We start from the raw sequence: 20,866 nt of genomic DNA, 5'->3' as shown, positions 1-20,866 counted from the left end.
AGCTGCTACTGCTGCGATCTCCCAAGTCCCTTAATTGAAGCATTTTGAAACCTGTAAGTAACAAAGTACAGTGGAACCCCGTTCATACGTTTTTCACCGGACCGAGGAAAAAAAACGTAACAGCCGGGAAAACGCAACAGTGAGGAAAGCTCCGAAAATGAATGAAAAAAGTGCAGCTTCAACTGTAGACAATTTATTCCCACAGAGTGCGCTTAGAAATTAAAAAAAAGTCTAGAATGGTGGCTTGCCGTTTGTTTCGCTCACTAGAAATCACCACACGTTTCTCAATAGCCTGGAAGGCCGCATTGCTGTCAGTGTCGCTGTGAGGTGCGATGTACCTGCGGAGGAGGTCCAGAGCCGCGACGGCTTCTCCAAAGCTAGGATTTGGCAACTCCCCGGCGTCATGTGGCTCGTGCTCTTCATCGTACGCGCCAGGCAACGGCAACGGACGAATGAATATCCGCGGGAAATTTTGCCCTCTTTGGCGTAATCATGCCAACGTGCTAATGATTGTTTAGTATTGCTGAGGAGCGCGCGCATCCGAGCAGCCCGGTAGCGCGCAGCGCTGTGTGGTTTTGCGAGAAACGTAAACAAGAGAGGAGAGCTGGCCCGATAGGTGGAGCAACGCCAACTTCCGTTCCGACTTCCCTTTAGCTATAGCTTCCCGAAGAGTGATGTCAGGGCCTCTCCTGAGTTTCCTTCCTCCGCGAGTCGACCCGTCCAACAAACCATGCGGCACGCGGTGACCGTAATCACAGTGATGATAGTGAGAGCATTTTTCACGAATGGCCACCTAGTGGCGGCCTCTCGAACTGGCGTGCGGCTTCTTGCAGCCAGTTCCATAGCCAAGCCCGGCCAAGCCCGATCAAAACTAGTCAAAAGTCAAAATGGCGGCTGGAGCGCGTTGCCTACTTTAGCCCAGGCGGGTTCGGGTTGCGACGCATCATGCGGGAACGTTTTCACAGCTACTACGTAGCAGCGGGGTTCCTTATACATTGGATCCTATAGAAGCTATGCCGGGACCGGATCAAAGCGACATAGCAGCCGGGAAAACGCAGCAGTGAGGAACGTAACAGCGGGGTTCTACTGTATTAAGTGGCTTCTGCCAAGGCGACTATGAGTGAGCCCAGTGAGCGCGCTGCCGCGCGTCTTTGTGCATAAAAACCACCAGTCCTCCCGAGATGCGGCAGGCGCAGAGCACTGCACTGAGGAAGAGTCAGTGTGACAAATGTAATGTGTTGTTGATGTTGTCGAACTAGCCAAGCCACTGCGTGCGTATGCCGCTACATTCAAATGGCACCCTCGGCGCGATCGCAGCAGTCGGGAACGCCCATCGGGCCACCGCTATCTTTGAGGGTGTTGTGGAAAAGCTCACTGCCTGTCAACAGAGCGCACATGGTCTGGGGTGGTGGAGTACGATATATATATATTTTACCTCCGACCCCGATCAAAATGCAAAATTTAAGATGCGTGCGATTTTCCAGGTGATATAGAAAGTGTTCGATATCGAGGTGAGCTAGCAGTTGGTGAAATGTCAGCGTAATGTTGTGAAATGTAAACCAAGAGACTGCAGAGTGCGCAGGAAGCTCATTGTGTCCACACAGAGTGGCAGCACTTGCTGGGCCACAATAAGTTGAAAAATTGGCCCGTTTTTCCAACATACAGACTGCACTGCAAATACATGGCATCGACTATTCGGGACTTCTTCGCGGTGCCATATATTTATATCTTTGACCCTCAAAGGGTTAATGAAGTCCAGAGAGTCACAAATACCGTATTTTCCGTGTATAAGCCACTACCTCATATAATCCGCACCCACAATTGCAACAGCCCCCCCCCCCCCCCCAAAATAAAACGTTCGCGTGTATAACTTGCAAAAATAACTGTGTACAACAACGCACATTTTTGCAAAAACAGTCTCCATTCGCAAATGCAGGGCTCTTCCACGTCGTATCTTTGTCCAGCGGCTCTGTTTTGGCTCTGTCCAGCTATTTTGGCAGGGATTTACAATAAATTCATAAATCTGAAAATTACATTAATATGATAAGTGTAGAAACTATATTTTACTGTATTTACTCTAATTTTCTGTAGAGCTGCTGCTCACGGTAATAAATGATGTGCGTGGAAAATTCGTTACAACAAGGTCAATTGCCACAATCCCTTCGTTATGTAGTGGTCAGAAATACATGAGCTTCTGTGGGAGTGGCATTGGGGAATGAAAATATTTAATTGAATCCAGGAATTCGTTACATAGAGGTTCATTGCATCCAGGTTTAATTGTAGTATCAAATGCTTGCACATCATTTAGTTAACTCACACAGGAGATTCTGCATGTAACTCCTTAAATTTTTAGTCCGACTTATAAGCAGAAAAATATGGCAATCCCAAACCCTCCGTCAAGTGTTTTTCATAGCCTCTGTCTTGCTTTGAAATATTAAACCCCATCAGTGAATTGGTCGGCGAGTGTGTGAGTCAGGGATGGTATAATGATAGGTTTGTGACTTCAAGGGTCGTAACCTCCTCCCCCTTTGCGGTGCAGGCAGCCATTTGTGCAGGAGCACCTGCTCTTCTACACGGAGCTGCTGAGCGTGCTGTTGCAGCGCTTCTGCCGCATGGAGCTGGCAAGCCGCCACAGTGCGTACATGCTCTACCGGGTCACCAAGGTAGGACGCAGTCACTGCTGCTTCCTACGGGCTTCCGTGACTCCCTCCTTTTGCAGCGAAACTGTTAAGGAGGGTTTCACAACTGTTTTCACAGGGCGACGGCCAGCGTGGTATGGCTCAATGCTCTGCATTAATCAGTGGCGCAGCCTGCATAGGAGTCTCGAATTTTTGCTTTTAGACACGGTTATGAATGGTTATAATATAACTTACCTTGCATACACTGCGCACGACTACGCAACACATTGTTTGCTGCAGATTTCTTAAACCATTTATTAGACATTTTTCTTTCTCGTGTAAGGTTTTACCTGCTCCACATTAGAGATTAGATAAGAGCACAGTTGAATTCACTTATAGGAATATTCAAGTGCCAAGAAGATTCCATTGCTGTAGCTGATAATTGTTACAGTAAAACCTCTTTGGGATCTTCCTGTTTATTAAGTTTTCCTGGCTCTTATGCACTGAAATGTCAGTCCCATTTGCATATCTGCCTTGCAAAATTGTTATCGGATGTTAAGTTTTCCTGGATCATGCTTTATTTTTCGATGGTCCCCTAAAATGTAACAATGAGGTTGTACTGTATAACCAGGTTGTACTGTATAACCCACTTTTAACATTACTGGCTTTAGCAGTACAGTCAACTTTCACTAATTCGGCCCTAACGAGACCAACGAAATTCATCAATTATCCAGTGACTCGTATTAAACAAGATGCAGAAAAAACGCCAAAACACTGCCGATTCATTTGGCTGTATTTGCTCGAGCTTAAAATGCCCACAAATCAAATGCACACCCACTTTTTATGCGTCCAAAGCAGAAAACTAATGTATAAATGACCTTAAAGCTCCTTAACAAAGCAGTAACTAATGTACACCCTATTTCACTAATTCGGCCCTGACGAGACCAACGAAATTCATCAATTATCCAGTGACTCGTATTAAACAAGATGCAGAAAAAACGCCAAAACACTGCCGATTAATTTGGCTGTATTTGCTCGAGCTTAAAATGCCCACAAATCAAATGCACGCCCATTTTTGTGTGTCCAAAGCAGAAAACTATTGTATAGATGACCTTAAAGCTCCTTAACAAAGCAGTAACTAATGTACACCCTATTCTTAAGCAAAAAAAAAAAAGGGGGGGGGGGGGGCAATGGGCAAGGGTCACACAACGGCAGCCGGTTTCCTAAAGGCACCTTTGCCCCATGGTTGTTGGTGAGCTTTGCCATGGTACATTTGCGTTATGTGGTGAAAGATACAAATGTCGTGAAGATGGTTTCGGTTGTGTATCCGGTTGCGTCGCGCAGGCAATTTATGCCCAAATTTTCTTGGAAAATAAAAAAAAAAGTGCCCGATAAAATTGGGTAAATACCATAATCAGATATTGTGAGCTACGGCTACTTCCTGAAAATTTTCCTAAGGTGGGCCTAAAATAGGCGTTTTTGACGAGAGACGTCGTGTGTTGAACAAATTCACTGTCCCTTAAGCTCCACCGAGACAGACGCTACCACTAAAGGGATTGCTATCAGGGTCCCTATAGAGGTCAGGCGCGTGCGTTCTGACTGGTCAAGTTCGAATCATCCGGCAAAGGCCAATTTTAGGATCGAAATAACGAAAATTTGGGCCCATACGAACGCATGGGTGCCAGCTGGGACCTTCAGATAAAATCAAATTTACGAAATTCTGCTATATTGCAACTTACATATTCTAACTGCTAGTTAAGGCATTTGTAACAACGTAATTGTTATTGTATGTACTTTTATGATCGTTTTCTTCAAGAATAACACTGACGCGAAAAAAGCAAAATCAAATGCATTGTAGTTGAGGAGATTGTCACATGATGTTGCCACCATCTTTGCTACTGCACACCATGGCACCAGTAATCTGGCAATCCGTAAATGGTATGAAGTTTATAAGTATGCTTCATGTACGCACGTATGTACGCTCAGTGTGCTGTCAGTCTAGGAAGCCCAGTGCAAACCATGCTGAAACATCTCTGAACAGCAAGGCAAGCCAATGACATCGCACGTCACCGAAATCAGTCGGCGAAATGCGTGACCTAACATTGTTCACAAATAGTGCCTATGCTGATGACTACATTGATGGATACTGCACTTTCCGATTTGCCGCTCACATAAACTTCAAAATTAAAATCTGTTCTGAGTGGCATTTGCTATTAGTACTTTACAGGTCATGCCTATGAGCTCGCAGCAATGTAAACTACTAGTTATTGCGAGTTGGAATTTTTGTGTCAGTACACCTTTAATGTTCACTGTTGTTAATCTTGAGGCAGTCTTGTATTGCTTTCTATGGACCATAACATTGCTGGTAACATCTATCGACTGCCCGCTGTGGTTGTTTAGTGGCTTTGGTGTTGCGCTGCTAAGCACGAACTCGCGGGTTCAAATCCCGGCCACGGCGACTGCATTTCGATTGAGGCAAAATGAAAAAACACTCATATACTTACGTGCATGTTAAAGGACCCCAATTGGTCAAAATTAATAGCGGTGTGCCTCATAATCAGATTGTGGTTTTGGCATGTAAAACACTAATTTTTTTTAATCTATAGGCTGCTGCTGTTTATAACCACGGCAGTGCATTTCAAGAACCTCAAGAGAAGATTTCTTTGCTGCTTTTAGGACAGCATACGCTATTTCTGTTACCTTGACATTCAACAGTTTCAAAAACTAGAGCCTTGCTTTTGAAGGCCTCTGTAGTTCATGCTAGTGATTCAGCACATCTTCATTCATGATTTGACTGGGTAGACTTTACACCATGAAAAACGGATATACCGTATTTACTCGATTCTAAGCACCCCCTTTTTTTCACAATCGCGATGCCCAAAGTGAGGGAGCGTGCTTAGATTCGAAAAATCTAGAATGACCCCCCGCCTCCCTCTTTTCGCTGCCACATCACGACGAGATGGGTGCAAGAAATAACATTTTATTTTGCAAACATTCAAAAGAAAAATCTGTGCAGACAGGGAACCCACCACTTGTGTAAGATGCTCAGTCACTATCACTGCCACTTGAGTTCGTCGCACCGCTTGAACCGCTGCTTTCGGTATCCTACAGCAGGTCGTCTTCCATTCCGACGAAGTTGTTTGTGATTGAGCACTTCTTAAATTATTTGACCACAACGTCCACTTGGACCCTCTCCACGCATCCGAAATCCACTTTGCGATGGTTGATGGGGACGCTTTCTGCAGCTTTTCCGTCGGCATCTTCTTCCGGTGAGGGATTCGCACCCACTCTTCGTACTCCTGTTGGAGATTGGCTTTGAAGGCCTTGTTGACTGAAACGTCGAGGGGTTGCAGCACTGGCGTCATGCCACCCGGAATCACAACCACGTCGCTATTGATGTTCCGAAGCCTTGTCTTTACCTCCGGGGTCAGATGGCCGTGAAATGCGTCCAACAGAAGCATCGACCGCGTGCCTGCAGGTCCGCCGAGCAATGATTCCAGAGTGAGCAAGCGCGTTTGGCGGCCTTGGCTGCGCAGCTCTTCCTAACAAATAGGGGGGTGCTTAGATTCGCATGCAAACTTTTTTCCAAACTTTTTCACGAAAATAGAGGGGGGGTGCTTAGAATCACGAAAATACGGTATGTATATATAATGTCAAAATGTGGACTGTCGTGTCTTTCTTTTTCTTTTGAAATGGATGCCGTTATTTCAAGTTCAGTTTCCTTTGTATTTTACCACTTTTCTCTTATGTTGTCTCTCTGTGCATCATGCAAACTGTTCCTTTATTGTCTTGCAGGTCTTTTTTCAGCCTAACCTGTTCGCGATGATCACGGAAGGTGAGATGACCTCCATGTAAATTATTATGATCTTTCTCTCCTCCTTCTTCAAATTATCATTTGCCTTATCAACTTCAGGAGTTTTGCAAGATCAGGAATGCGTGAAAGAGATAGGTACAGTAGAACCTCGTTAATATGTGCCTGTTTAAGATGTACTAACACGTAGTTGTGGCAAATCCTCAACCCAGTTTTCATAGAGCCACAGTTATTGGCTGACCACAAAATGCGTAATGCCTCATCGTATTGCCAAGTTGTAGCAGTGGTGAAGAATGGAACAGCCAGAAATGCTAGCTAAAATGATCGTACTTGTGCCAAAGAAAAACAAGCAACGCTCAAAGCACGATATCGGCGAACAGTTAGTTGTCGAAATCTGCTTATAGGTAAAGTGTGTCAGCTATTTTTACACGACTCATACAAGTACACTTGAGCCTCATTGAAGCGAAGCTGGATATAACAAAATAATGTATGTAACGCAGTAAATGCATTGAAATCGCTATAGGTATCTGTGTATTTAAAACCTTGCTTTAACAAAATAAAATTGTTCTGCCAGTATATAGAACAAACTAGATTCGTCTCGAAAACCAGAATACCAACCGTTGAGCACCGAACGTATTGCTTTCTGCCAGGTTCGGCACTCCTTTGATGCAGCAGTTAAAATTCCCATGTCGAATGCGCCGTTGAGCAATGCTAGTCTTCCTCACTGCCACACATATAGAGTTGAAATGTATAATCAACTCTAGAGGAAAAGCTCTTCATAGCACCCATGCATTGTAATTGGTAACCACAAGGGCGCCGCCATGTTGCTGCGCTGTACAGGCACGCAGATGCTAATGACGATATGCAATTCATACGTGATGTGCAATGAATACCATCTCGAGCCTCCCTCGGTACAGTGATCCCATCTGGTTCATGCGCCCTTCACCCTTTCGCTGTCACAGACATACCGGTACGTCTGCACGCTTCCCCCCCACAGTGTCACTGACGTACCGGTACGTTCTCTATCGTGCGTTCAAAATTTCGCGCCTCAGCGCAAAGCTGGCGCTCCTGCACTGGCCATGCCATCTGTTGACTCTTTCTACAAGCTCGTATTTTCGCCTCGACCTGTGTAATACATGTATTGAAGAGTACGGTGCGACTGCCACTCGCCCCTCTCTCTTTGCTGAGTGGCACGGTGGCTCCGCGTTCGCTGTATCATGCATCGCGCCCGTGTGGTTATATGTTCAAGGGTTGTTCTGCCATCTCCGCTGGTTTGAAGGTTTTTATTTTTCTTCAGTTGGTGTGTCTGCTATGGCGCATCACGTTCAGAGGCACGCGCCACGCCGTTGCCTCTCCGAAAAAAGTGACTCGATTGCTGCTTTCGCTCTCTCGCCGCACCCTGGCTTCCGACTTGCAGCAGTAAACGTAAAGCCCTTCGAAGTTTGTTTTAGCCTTTTTCCATCTCCCTCTGTCTTCTTGATCACGCAACGTCCCATTTCTCTCCGTTGTGCGGGCGACTGAAAGTGCATCCTCCCTGCGCGCGGTTACTTTCGGATGGCTGAGCACGCGGACCTTCGTCTGCTCATTGGAGCGGTGGCTCAATTCCGATTCAGAATACGAGCCGAGCTCAGATTCGGACTCGGTCAGTCTCATGCGAGGAAGAGGTGAGTTCCGCATCGTCAGATTCGGATGTTGAACGGATGTTATAGTCAGGCTGATGATGATGATGATGATGTTTACTAACAACAGCTGCAGAACACTGAAATGTGCATATTGCATTGACTATGTTGTTTGTATGCCAATCATAATCAAAAATAAATTGCTATGTTCATTCCCTGTTATGCTCGTTCCCTGAAACCAAGCCGACACTGGGGGGGCGTCACGGCCAGAAAGGTCCGACAGCGAAAGGGTTAAGGGGGGACGCGGCCTTTGAAAACAGAAAAATCATGAGAAAGTTGATTTTTGGAAAACCACATATTCAGGCAGTATGTCTTATAAACTACCATTTCTGTTAATATCAACATCTAATTCATCACGAAACTATTTCAAATAAAGTTAATAACGAGCTGCGGCAGCCCTCGAGCGGTGAGCAAGTGCTCGAAATACCCCGACTTTGCGCAAACGCCATTTCTCCACCGCAACCCGAGCGCCGCCATTTTGGTGTTGTTTTGTTCGTGCATTCTTGTGCTTTTTTTTCCCCGCCACCCGCGGCGGCGGTGGCAGCATCGCGGGAGAGGTGTAAATAACTCATGATTAGAGGGCTCGTGAGCACTTTCAAGTTTCCCGCGGCTGAGATGCGAAGCTGAGATTGGGCGAAGCGCGGCGCTCCTCAAGGACGTGAGGGAGCCCGTGACTCCCATTGGCTGCTGCGTGCAATGACGTAGTGGTCTCCTGCATAATGCGTCCGGCCGTCGTCTGCTTCGGCTCCTCCATCACCAGCGCCTTTTGTTTTCAATTCTTTACGAGACCGTTGTTGTGTTTAGCCTGCCGATTGTTGTGCGGTCGGCTATGATGCGCCCAGAGAAACTCAAGGCGCTTCACGCGTTCGGTGCAAGGAAGCATTCTATGAAGCTCGCCCGCATGGCGAAGCTCGCCGCTCGCCCGCGCACCGACGATGATCGCATCGATGGTTCGTGTGGGGCAGCTTCTGCCCACAGGTCCCAGTCGGCGCTGTCGTTCTGCTCAATGCCTTCTGCCTCTCAACAGACCAGCGAGAACTCAAGTCACGTCTCAAAAACGTAACGACATTGCACCACACAATCTTGCAAAATAGTGGATGTAAATATCAAGATAATGCGGTGACAATGGTGTTTAGAGTGCAGGGTAATGCTATTTATTTCTTTCGCAACAAAAGACGCACAGCAGAATGTTTTATTAAGCAAACATGCTAAAATTAAAGAAAAATTAGGAAGAAAATACGTACCAGTGTTTACGGTACACAACAGCTGATTGGACGAAACGATAGACTACACTCGGGCTGGCACACTCTGGACGGGTTCCAAGGTGAGAGCACTGATTAACTGCGGTGGTAAACACAAGTGATGCTTTAAAAATTATGCCATCATGGTTCTGGCATGTTTAAGTACAGTGCATTTATGGTGAGGAACGATGCCCATGGTAGCAGAAACCCACGCGTTATATTTCCTACGTGCCACCAGGCCTTTGACAGCAGGTGCCAATAAGCCACTAATCGTTGCCATTTACCAAAGAAACACAAATGCAGTGCATTTGTGGTGAGGAATGATGTCTATGGTAGCAGAAACCCACGCGTTATATTTCCTACGTGCCACCATGCCTTTGACAGCAGGTGCCACTAAGCCACTAATCGTTGCCATTTACCAAAGAAACACAAAAGGTCTGGCAACAATGTGGGCCTATCCCTGCTCAAAAGGCACTTTGCACAAGGCCCCGGAGAGCAGGAGGGGCGGCTTCAGAGGAGGCTGGCTTGCCGAGGCTAGCGGAATCATGTGACGCTCCCTCATAGTCTTTTTCTTTCCTCCATCGCAGCGGGGGATGAAAGACGTGAGGAGGAAAACGGAGGAGGAGGGTGTGGCAAAAGCGTGAGAAGAAAAGCATGGTGTCGTGACGATGGTGGCAAGATGGCACCAGAGTTGGGCACATCGTCTGGAAGGTCTGTCTACTGCGGCGGCTGTGAATTGCACCCACATGCCACCCATGCGCTGTCTCTCGCAATCTCCAGATTAGCGAGGCAGTCGTGCCATACTTCGATCTGTTTGCAACGTACTGCACGAGACAGGTTGTTGTCCATGCCAGTCAATGTATCGTGGAAGGAAAACACGTAATTTTGCACTACGGAGGATCATAATCGTCAGTAATTTTTTGTTTTGCGGCACCACCCCCAATTCTGAGCTTATTGCTTGACAGCAAGTGCAATGAGTGACGACTGGTACAGGGTCAAATGCCTCTGATTTCAAGATGATTTGATGCAGTATAGTAAGGCACAGGCTGCCGAGGACATATATAGGGAATTACTAACTATTCGAAGTTAACATGAGGCAAATACACTATGTGTTAGTGTAACAGCTTACTAGTCTAGTTTTTTTACATTGACGATGTAATTTCAATGTTGCAAAATAACAAATTTAGCCAACTTGCTAATTAATGCATGTGGATATCATCATTCGATATACAGTGCAATATTTAAAGCAAAGTATTTGTATCCATTTCATATTAGAAAATTTTGATATTTTCACACCCCTAGCTATAACGATGAGTCGACTTAAGCGTATAAACTTATGCATTAGGGCTAAGAGGCAAGATCCCATATGTATCTATATGTTATTCTCCACATGTCGGTTATAATGATCGGAATTGTGCAGGTTGGGTGGTGTTTTCCATGCAGAATAATCAGGAAATATGCATTGCTAAGTTTCCCTTAACTGAGAGGGGGTGAAAACTTTTCCTACGAGAGCTAATATCTGCCGAAATTGCAGTGCAGCATGTCCTATCTGCACGGCGATTGCGAATGCCAAGGAGAGGAGCATCGTAAGTTGGCGTAGCGTGCCAGAAGATTGCGCCAGCTGCGTCACATCACCAGCAATCATGCGAGCGCCCAGAGAAGAGAGAAAGATATTACGATACTCCATATGCGAAATTTGAGCACAGCTCTATCCCTGTTTTCATCTTGCAATATTGGCTGGTGCGGACTAGCTGTCTCGTGTGGAACGTTGCAAACGCAGCGAAGTGTGGTGTGACTGCCAGCTGAATGGGAGATCGCGAGAGGCAGCAATCAGTGACGCATGGGTGTGATTCACAGCAGCCACCGCAGACAGACCTCCACTCATGCAGCACAAAGTTCCCACATGTGGTATCGGTGGACGCGATAGCTGCGTGCCTTATTGATGATGCAATCGGTGAACAAGCCACGCGCGCTACTCTGGCGCCATCTCGTAGCGTTCGTCCCTACAGAACACAAATTGTGCTGTACCATGTTTTTCTTCTCGCCCTATCGCTATACTCTCCTCCTCCACTTTCCACCTCATAGTTCCGCTGCACCCTCCTCCTCGCGCTCTCCTCGCTATCGCTGTCTTTCTTCCCCTGCTACACTATGTGTTCGCTCTTTCATTGTTCACTGTGCTCGTTCGCTTGGTTATGCCGAGAGGACACTGATGCTCAAGCAAGAACGGGCGCTTAAGAGCTATGCTCTAAAGAAAAAACAAGAAGTGAACAGCGCTCCCTTTCTACAATCTCCCTCTCTTTCTCACTGTGTGCAGAAATATGCCACGGAAGCAGCAGTGGTGCGCTGACAAAGCGCTAAGCTGTGTCGCTTCAGACGTAGCTAAAAATTTTGCAAGACTCAAAGAAGTACGAGCTCATGCAGTCGATGATATTGATGATTCTGAAAACTGGGAGCATCACGATCGTGAAAGCTAGAACCAACGGCTATGCCAACCAACGGAATAGGTGGGCTTTGTGCGCCAGGGCCATGGCGAAATCCCCGATGCGTGAAACCAACATGGTGGAAGCCACTGACATTACCAAACTCTGGGAGCTCGCCGCTACTCACAGTGAAATAGGTGGTGCTTCTATGGAGTTTCTGAAGGCAGATAGTGATGCCTCGTTCTGCAACAGGATCTCCGACAGACGGCGGGATTATGCGTGACAGACGGCGGGATTATGCAACAACAGCAGGGGCAGGGACTGCGAGATTGACAATGGCTCGTGTTTGACACCAACCCCAATGTCGACCCATTGTGCACTGTCATCAGTCAGATTGCTCATTGATTTAATGCTCGTGAAATTATAGCCGGCAGTGATGACGCAGCAGCTGGACGTGATGCACACCGCATTTGTGAACCTGAAGCTTATGCAAAAGCAAGGGCAGATTTCTAACTATTTCAGTGCACCTAACACTTGACATGCTGTTTTGAGGTATAAATAAACGTTTTGTTTTTCACAGCCTACTTTCTGCAGTGTCGGTTTTTATTGCAAGTGGCAAATTTGGTTTCGGAGCTACAAAGGTATTTACGGCAGCTTTTCTTTTTTTGTTGCAGTCCATATATAGCGATAGTCGGTTATGACGATGAGATTTTTAGTTCTTGAGCGGACTGCCCTGTATACGGAATAAACATTACAGATTGTCCACACGTACATGCTATGTGTAGATGCTTGTTGTTGCATCATATTTTGACTGTTACCAAAATGAGACGTAGCAACGTGGCGACGTCATTGCGATTGCCATTTTTTCTCAATCAGCTTTTCCACTAGTCTGCATACTAACTTTATGGCCACGTACAGCCATGTGCACAGTGGTCACGCGCAAGCAGCACTTCTCTTTTATTTTATCATACCTCTCTCTTGCTGTCGCGTGTAGCAGGCAAAGCTAGGCTCGCAGGTGCACCCTTGGACATTGCAGTCTCGGAGGGCACCTAGCTGCGCCTGCGCCGCAGGTCGATGATGATGCTTGCACGTGGCATGCTAAAAACCAGTACCCCCGTCTTCTCTCACTCACTGCTGCATGTTGCGCTGGCTGGCACAGCTAGGTATGACTGAAATTGTGTTGGTGTAGTCTCGGAGGCCGTGAGTCGGTCAAGTCAAGCGAGTGAAGCCTTGGCAAGCCACAGTGTTATGAGAAAGTGGCAGTTTGGATAGTTAAACTTTCATGGGCCGCTTGTAGGGCGAGCTGTGCTTCTGGCGCTTTGCCAAGCACGGTAGAGCCATCTTCAAAGGTGTTGCAGGTCGCCCAATACCGTCCTAACGGCGTAGTTAGTGCACCGTGTTGTGTGTCATGTGCTGCTCGAACACGACAGACTTCATTTGTGTAGCAGCAGTTCCTTACGACAGCGTCACTGTTTTGCTGGTATCATGACTATATAAGCGAGCCAAGTGGAAAGTGGAAGGAAAAGACCATTATATTGACACGTGTCCTTATTTATCTTTTTCGAGTGACCATCCCACAAATAATATTGCTCAGGGTGGGACGAGCCCGCATGTATTGGAAGTTTCTTGAACGTTATCAATGCGTCTACCTGTTTTCTGTTGTCACTGAAGCTTGTGTAATCTCATTGCATATGCGTCGTGAATTGTGTAGAATTTTCTGGAAGACATGTGGGCACCAGTGATTACTCTGGAACCTTCAATGACTCATGTATAAAAGTCGATGCGCTTGACCGGCAGATCAGATTTTCGCCGATCGCCGATGGTGTTCGCTGCTATCGTTGTGCTTGGAGTATAGTTTGTTTTTGTGCATAGGTTTGCCCAATAAAAACTTAGTTTTGTTATTCATAGTTTCGCTGCTGCGGTCTTTCCTACTACGTGACAATATTGGAACGTTCGCCGGTTTCACGACAATGTAAGCGAGCCAAGTGGAAAGTCTAAGGAAAAGACCATCATATTGGAACTGAAGGAAGCTATCATAAAGGCAGTCACATCATGTGCTAAAATGTTGTATGTTGTACATGCAGAAAAATCTTTTGGTAGTGTTATATTAAAATTGCATCATATGCTGCTGTAGTGTGCAATTGTGCACACTACTGCACATATCCTGCAGTAAAGGGCAACGGTCGCTATAACATTGTGATGCACATACAAAGTAATTTTGGCTTCCCCTTCAGCCTCATTATAACAAGGCAGGCATGAAGCTCCGCACTGAATTTGTGCAACGTACCCTAAACTGGCAGCATTGCATGGTCAGTTGCACTCATGATATCTTAACTTTGTGACAATGTGCGACTAGTGCAGTCGAACCCACTTATAACAATATTAAGTGCCACGAAAATTCCATTGTTATAACCGATAACCGTAACCGGGTTGCATGAAGAAATCAAAATGGGGGATGACGGTGATGTTGTGAGAAAACTATAATGGCGGGGAGGCCAGTGCCCCTCCCCACCACCTTCCTCCATCTGACTGCAGATTGTGTTTACTCGTTTAACTGCTTCCTGGGCGCTCCGTTCGCGTGTAACAAGCCACGGCTGTTGGTGTTAAAGAATGGCACTGCTATAACAACTGCGAAGAGGGGTCACTGGTGGCAAGTGATATGCAAGCACCGCTGAGGCATCGCTTTGGTGGCCCCAAAAGGGGCCTTTTAAAAATTGCGAGAAGGCTGCCGGGGCAGCCTGTCAGCTGGAGAAATCCAGAAGAAATGCTGAGGCGAGATCGTCAGAAGCATCCGCCACATACTTCTCACTGGCTTGCATGAGAAAACCCTATGTCCGTCAGCCTTGCATGCTTTATGCAAAGCTTGCTGGCATCCTTCTCCAAGGCATCCAGGTGTTCCACATAGTGCAACGGAAGGCTTTTCGCGAAAACGAAGCCCCGGAGGGACAGAATCATCTGCTGGGCCTCCTGTGAGGATAACGTTGAGGCAGTCTGCCCTACGGCGTCATCGCTGCCGTCACTATCTGATGCAAGCACAGTTGTGACCGATCGCTTCATCGGTTAGTAGCACTTCGTTTCCAAATCTAAAGCCGAGTGCTTTCTTTTCACCGGCAACGTCTGGCATTGCTGATGATCAGCAGGTGGATCAGCCATCTTTCGTTTTCGCAGCAAGAAACTGCATGGTCAGGAACGTTTTCGACGCAAGGAACGAAGACCAACACGAGCGATTAAGCTATTTCTAGAACTGTGCTGAATGAGGAGCCAGCGAGCAACATGTGCAGAACCTTCGAACAGTGCAGTTGGTGCGGCCCATTCGTGTTTCGGAGGGTGAGGCGGCGCAGAGCTGGGGACGCAACCGAGCTGTGCGCGCAGCCCATTTATGTTCCGAGGGGTGGAAGGGCAACGGGGGAGAGGCGCGTGGAGATGGCTGGAAAATGAGTGCGCGGCAGCTGTTGGAGCAGCAGCCCATCGTGCAGCAGCTCGAATTTCTCGTTTTCTCTTTTTTTTTTTCTTTTCAAGAATTTCACATTTCACTACCTTTCGGCTGGACACCAGCAGCCAAGCTTCATTGTTATAACCGATAATGCGGCATCGGGGCATTGTAGTAAGTGGGTTATTTCACCATGGAAAACATACAAAAGTTGACGGTGCAGCAGCTCCTCATTGTTATAACCAATATATTGTTAAAACCAGTATCGTTATAAGTGGGTTCGACTGTAAATGCAAACTGTTGCCTTGGCCATCGTGAAATTTTGTGTCTGGCATCATTTCGGTATCGTTTATGAAGCACAACATATAGCAAAATTCTGCAAACAGATATTTTGTGGCACTGCACTTGTAAAAACCTACGAAGTTGATTTTGCCATCGAATTAAGGTTTTTGCTGCCTCGTCCAGAACCAAAACTTTGGTCGGCAATGTTTCCTAACTCGTCATACGTGTGTTAATTGAGTGGATGTGCACTGTGTAATGCAGCGCTGTACATAAGTCCTCATTTCAGTGGGCTTTCTTTATTTAGAACTCAATTGAATTTGAAAAATGTTTGGGCCCCTCCAAGTTTCAGTTCTTGAGATTCAGTTGCTTTTCCAAAATTTACTCTAACCACTTAGAACCAAATTGAGTGCCATATGGCACGACGGCACAGTAGTTCTTGAAATTTAGTGCAGTCAGAATCAGTTGCTATGTGCAATGGTAGGATATTTCAGACAGTCATGGATCGCAGTATGAGTGAAAAGGCAACAGACAATCTGTAGCAAGTGATTTGTTTGACTTTGCATGAATGATCACTGCGGTGCAGTGCAGTTACACGGACAGTAGTTGCCGATGCTTGCTATGCGTCACATTTAGTGCGTAAATTGATGACCCTCGTGTCTCGCATATGCGGCTATTCCAGCGGAGGCAAGCCTGGGCAGTGCTAGTCGGCCAACTTCACCGGCGAGCAGCGCTCTGCAGCGTCAAGCGGTGAGTGCCCCAGTGGCCACTTTGGTCCGGCAGCACATGGCCGATATCGAGGAATCTGGCTTTACGTACCGGCCACTCAACGGCGACGAAAGACGCAAACAGGTGGGTCGCCAAGGCTGGACGGTGGGCCCGTTGTTACGAGAGGTTGGAAGCACACGATGAAATTTGTTGCGAACTGTGTTTGTTTTTAAGCAGTGTGTTGACTTGAGCTAGTTGGTAGCTGGCGCCCGTGTTGTGCGTGTTTAGTCCCTGTCTCTTGCGCCGTAAAGTCTAATTTACTATGTGCTTGTTTAACCTTTCATGGGCACAAGCAAATAACGAATTGCTTTATGTCTAAATCATTACAAGTGTGTTCTCGATCACGTGTCATTTACAAAATGTCAAATTTGGAGGGTGACAAGTATAGAAGGAAAAAGTGCTACCTGTAGGTGCCATTGTCCGCATGCAGGAGAGCATCATGGCCTGCTTCTGTTTCTTTGTGACAGCCTGTAAAACGATCAGAAGCAGTCCGTGTACCGTAGTACACTACAAAAAATCAGCGTGTTACTGTTTTGCATGTTTTTATAGTACGGTATGTTTTGTTGCGCATGCATTGCACCCACATACTCATTCGTGGCTTCCCCGTATCACAGGTGCTCTCAGAAAACAGAGCCTCTTGGATAGCCTTAAAGGCTATGCATTTCTCCTATGTAGCGCTGTGATGTTTGGGTGAGGCGTGAATAATCTATTTTGGCAGGTGTAGACATGGCAAATTGAAATGCCCGACCCCACCAAAATTATGAAGCGCACATCTGTCATGAAAACAGGTCTCTGGGTATTTTCAATGAACAAATGTGAGACAAAATGGGCTTGGGCGTTTACTGCGTCTTCGTTGTAGTGGAAGAAAAGAATTCTCATCATAGTAGACTTCGTTTGTCACTGTGGTGCCTTGAAGAAAGATGAAATAAGTAATTAAACATGGTGGTAAAGGAAGAGGAAGTAAACAGTTGGCAGAATCGTACTGCTTGTTGGTGGCTGTGTTCAGAAACAACCGCGCAGGAAAGTTCAATTGTAGTAGTAAAATTAAAGCTAGATATAATGAAGCCAGTAAAATTGTCAAGTTGCTTCATTACATAGAAATTTTTTTGTATTGAAATTTGACCTTTTATGCTAATAAGTAGTCACCGCTTCATTTTTCTTATGCGGAATGGGCCTAAAAAATTTTCTGCATTCTTGGGCAGTTTGAAAAAAACCTGAATGAGAAAAAAAAAATATTTTGTTGGATTTGAGAGTCGGCGCCGAAAGATAGTTTCATCCTGTGCCAGCGATATCCTCAAATCGGCAGTAGCAAGTAAAACCAGCCACGCTTTCGTGTCCACTCCACCCTCGCGGCTGATAATGTTGCCCGTAGCGGGACGACGGTATCATGAAAAGTACTGCCAGTGGGGAGCGAATCCTTCGTTTGCCTCTCCCTTCAACGCGTCCCCAAGACTCGATTTTACGCAACATCCAATACTAAACGCATAGAAAGGCAGCGCATACTATGCACCCCCATCACTGCATGGCTACTCCTTACACACGGGGCAAATTACCTCAAGAAGAGGTCGGAGCAACAGCGCAAACTTCAGACAGGGACCGAGGACTAAATAACAGAAATTTGCCAATCAACTTCTTAATTATTTACTTTGCGGGACATATTGCAATGTACAAATTGTAGCCCGAGATGAATCTGCCAGAGACATGTTTCAAGATTATATTTCCCAAAGCGTTGGACCAAATACATTGGGGTTCCAGTTAGTGCTTGAATAATTTATTGCAGAGGCCGCAAAAAGCCCACCCACTCTAAACTTTGTTTACACATTACATATGCCTTGCCCTTACTTTAACCAAATGGAAACACGGTACCTTCATTAGTTCACTAAGGACGGCAGGCGAACATTGCATCAAGCATGAAAATACCGTAAGAGTGAGGGTTCACGAATTTTTGTAACACTTCTAATTAACTCGGTAACGTTGAAGTTTTGAAATATATTGCACCTAAGATGCCCCTCATTTATGCTATATATGAAAATTGTGTAACGCAGAGTTCTTTCCGGGCATTGGGAAATCGCTAATAACATAGCAAATAATGGCGGCATGGCATTTGAAACACTTCTTTCAGAAATTTGTGTGCAAAATCTGTTTTTGATACCCCTTATTTAACTTTGCACCCATACTATTCATAGTAGTCTGCTTATTGTTGTTAAGGTTGATCTTAGCGACATTTGTAGTTACCGTATTATTGTGCATATAACCCACGGCAAAAACGTAAAAGAAATTGAACAGCAAAGTCGGTGTGTGGGTTATACGCAAATTGTGCCATGATGTATCGGCTAAAGGTAAGGTTCTTTGCCATTCAAGGTTTCTTTACCTCTCTTCTCCCCTTCGTGGTTGCTCATTCTCCTCCTCATTATGGGTCGCCATTTTGCATTTAGTTGTTAATGAAGTGCAGTCTGCGGTAGTGAACTAGAACTTCGATCATGGTGAGCTGCGGCACTCAATGGCCGTCCATTACAACGCCGCAGAAGCTGAAGATTATCAGCATCGCCCAAGAGGGGGGAGCAGACCCACTCACTGAAGATCGACGTGGACGAGTTGTGCATCTGCGAAGATGTTCTTGCAAAGATGTGTGCGTTGTTGTGTGGAGTGACTTCTGCGGAATATGTGCGCTGATTAAAAAAAAAATGTTTTTCGCGGCTGTTGCAGTTGGGGGGGAAAGAGTGGGTTATACGTGGTGGCAGGTGATACGCAGAAAAATGCGGTATGCAACGGCTGCTTGTGGAATGCTTCACTGCTTGTAAAAGGTAATGGTACATGCTCTGGAGCACTTGATTACACAATTTATTGCAGAGGGCATAATCAGCCGAAACTATCAACTTTGCATGCGCATTACTCATAACGTGCCGCATATTTTCGCTAAATGTAGACTTCATGTGACATAGGGTTAGCTCACGAAAAAAATTCACACAATACTTTCAAGCACATGTTTAAGAATATTGCATAAAAGGTTGTACTTAATCCACTGGAATTTCACTTCGTACACTAATTGGGCAGAGTTTTTTCTACATCATTGCTAAATAGGATCCTGGTGGCGTTTCTAGTTATGCCAAGCCACGGGCTAAATTTTACGCCGCTTGTGAAATACACTCGTAACACTCCAAAGCACTTGCACAAGTAATTCATAGCAAATGCCACAATAAACAGAAGCATCGAACAAACAAGGTACCTCCTGTAGTTTGAGAACACCAGGCAAGCATCGTAAAACACATGGAAATACAAAAAGAAGAGTCACAGTTTTGACCGAAAGGCGAAGCATCGATTGCGATAGCAAATTGGTAGACAGCTATATGAAGAAAGGATAGTAGTTCTACTGGCTGTATAAATTTGTAAACATTTGTTTACTGACTGAATTAACAGGCATGGTGTCACATTCATTCAATGACCACGGACACAGCCTCTCAAAACGCTGGCATGAAGAAGCACGTCAGCAGCAGTGAGCTAATTGATCTTCATGCTGCCTCTCGCCTCCACGCGAACTACCATATTTACTCACATGATGATCACACTTTCGTTGTCAGAAAAATTGACGCAAAATCAGGGGTGCGATCATTACGCGGGTTAAATTTCCCGCGAAAAGAAAAAAAAAATGTTTTCGTCCCGCGTTTGCTGCGGGACACCAAAACAAAAATGGCGGCCGGTGGAGTAAGCCGGACGCGCCGGACGCGCCGAACACGACTTTTTTTCTTCTCATGAGTACATTACATGCATTGGAACAGTTTCTTCCATATCAGTAATGAATAATATCGTTAATATCGGCAAGCTTGCGGCAATAACGTAGCCATGTCCACTTTGAGGGGATAGAAACAGATGGGCGCGCTTAGCTTCCACTGACATAGAAACACATGGCCGGCATGCTGCCGAAACTGCGGCATCTGTCTTCACTACTATCCTATTACAGCACGTCTCCGCTAAGGGTGGGTGAATATCTTAGCTGTGTTACAAGCGTCGGCATATGAATAAGGTACACATTTAACGTATCAGTGTAAACGTGGCTACTATCGTTGCCGCTTGCGATTTGTTGCGTGCCCACGAGTGCAGATGAGAAGAATCGAAAGCGCCTTTTTTGTTGTTGTTGACCACATCCATTATAAAGCCTACACATAATAAAGGCAAGTTTGGTTGCAGCTTTCTTTTAGTAATGGAAGTGCATAAAGTGATGAAAGTACTGAAATGAGGCATCTACTTAAGAATGTTTGGTGCGTTCAGGCCGCTTGGTTTGTCTTGAAGAGTCGTTCGCGTAGCATTCAACAGATGGTAAGCGGGATCATTATTAGCTGGACTTGGCACATGACATATCGCTGCGGCAAGTTCGGGGTGCAATCATTACACAGGAAATAAAAAAAATCGAATTTTGACGACAAAATTCAGGGGTGCGATCATTACGCGAGTGCAATCATTATGCAGGTAAATACGGTAAGTAAGGAGAACAGGGCACACACAAAGCTATCAGCCCTCGGCGCACCTATACTTTGAATTCATCGCAGATTGCTTTTAAGATGGGGCTCGTGCAGTCGCCATTAGCCCCACCATATGTAGCTGCTGCCGGCTTAGATACCAGAT

General features: G+C 45.9%; 1 protein-coding gene across 2 annotated transcripts in view; it reads left to right on the top strand.

Annotated features, from left to right (window-relative positions):
* The window catches only part of LOC126524201 (sphingomyelin phosphodiesterase 4), a 118,974-nt gene that overhangs the window by 63,692 nt on the left and 34,416 nt on the right, over positions 1-20,866 (top strand). For both annotated transcript variants that reach the window (XM_055067362.2, XM_055067361.2), the window contains exons 11-13: positions 2,540-2,663; positions 6,414-6,453; positions 16,161-16,330. In XM_055067362.2, the coding sequence (XP_054923337.2) occupies positions 2,540-2,663; positions 6,414-6,453; positions 16,161-16,330 (334 nt within the window). The remainder of the gene's footprint in view (positions 1-2,539; positions 2,664-6,413; positions 6,454-16,160; positions 16,331-20,866) is intronic.

The sequence above is a fragment of the Dermacentor andersoni genome, chromosome 3 (genome assembly GCF_023375885.2).
Source record: "Dermacentor andersoni chromosome 3, qqDerAnde1_hic_scaffold, whole genome shotgun sequence".
Taxonomy (NCBI): Eukaryota; Metazoa; Arthropoda; class Arachnida; order Ixodida; family Ixodidae; genus Dermacentor; species Dermacentor andersoni.
The sequence above is the reverse complement of the archived record's forward strand: the minus strand, read 5'-3'. Positions and strand labels throughout refer to the sequence as shown.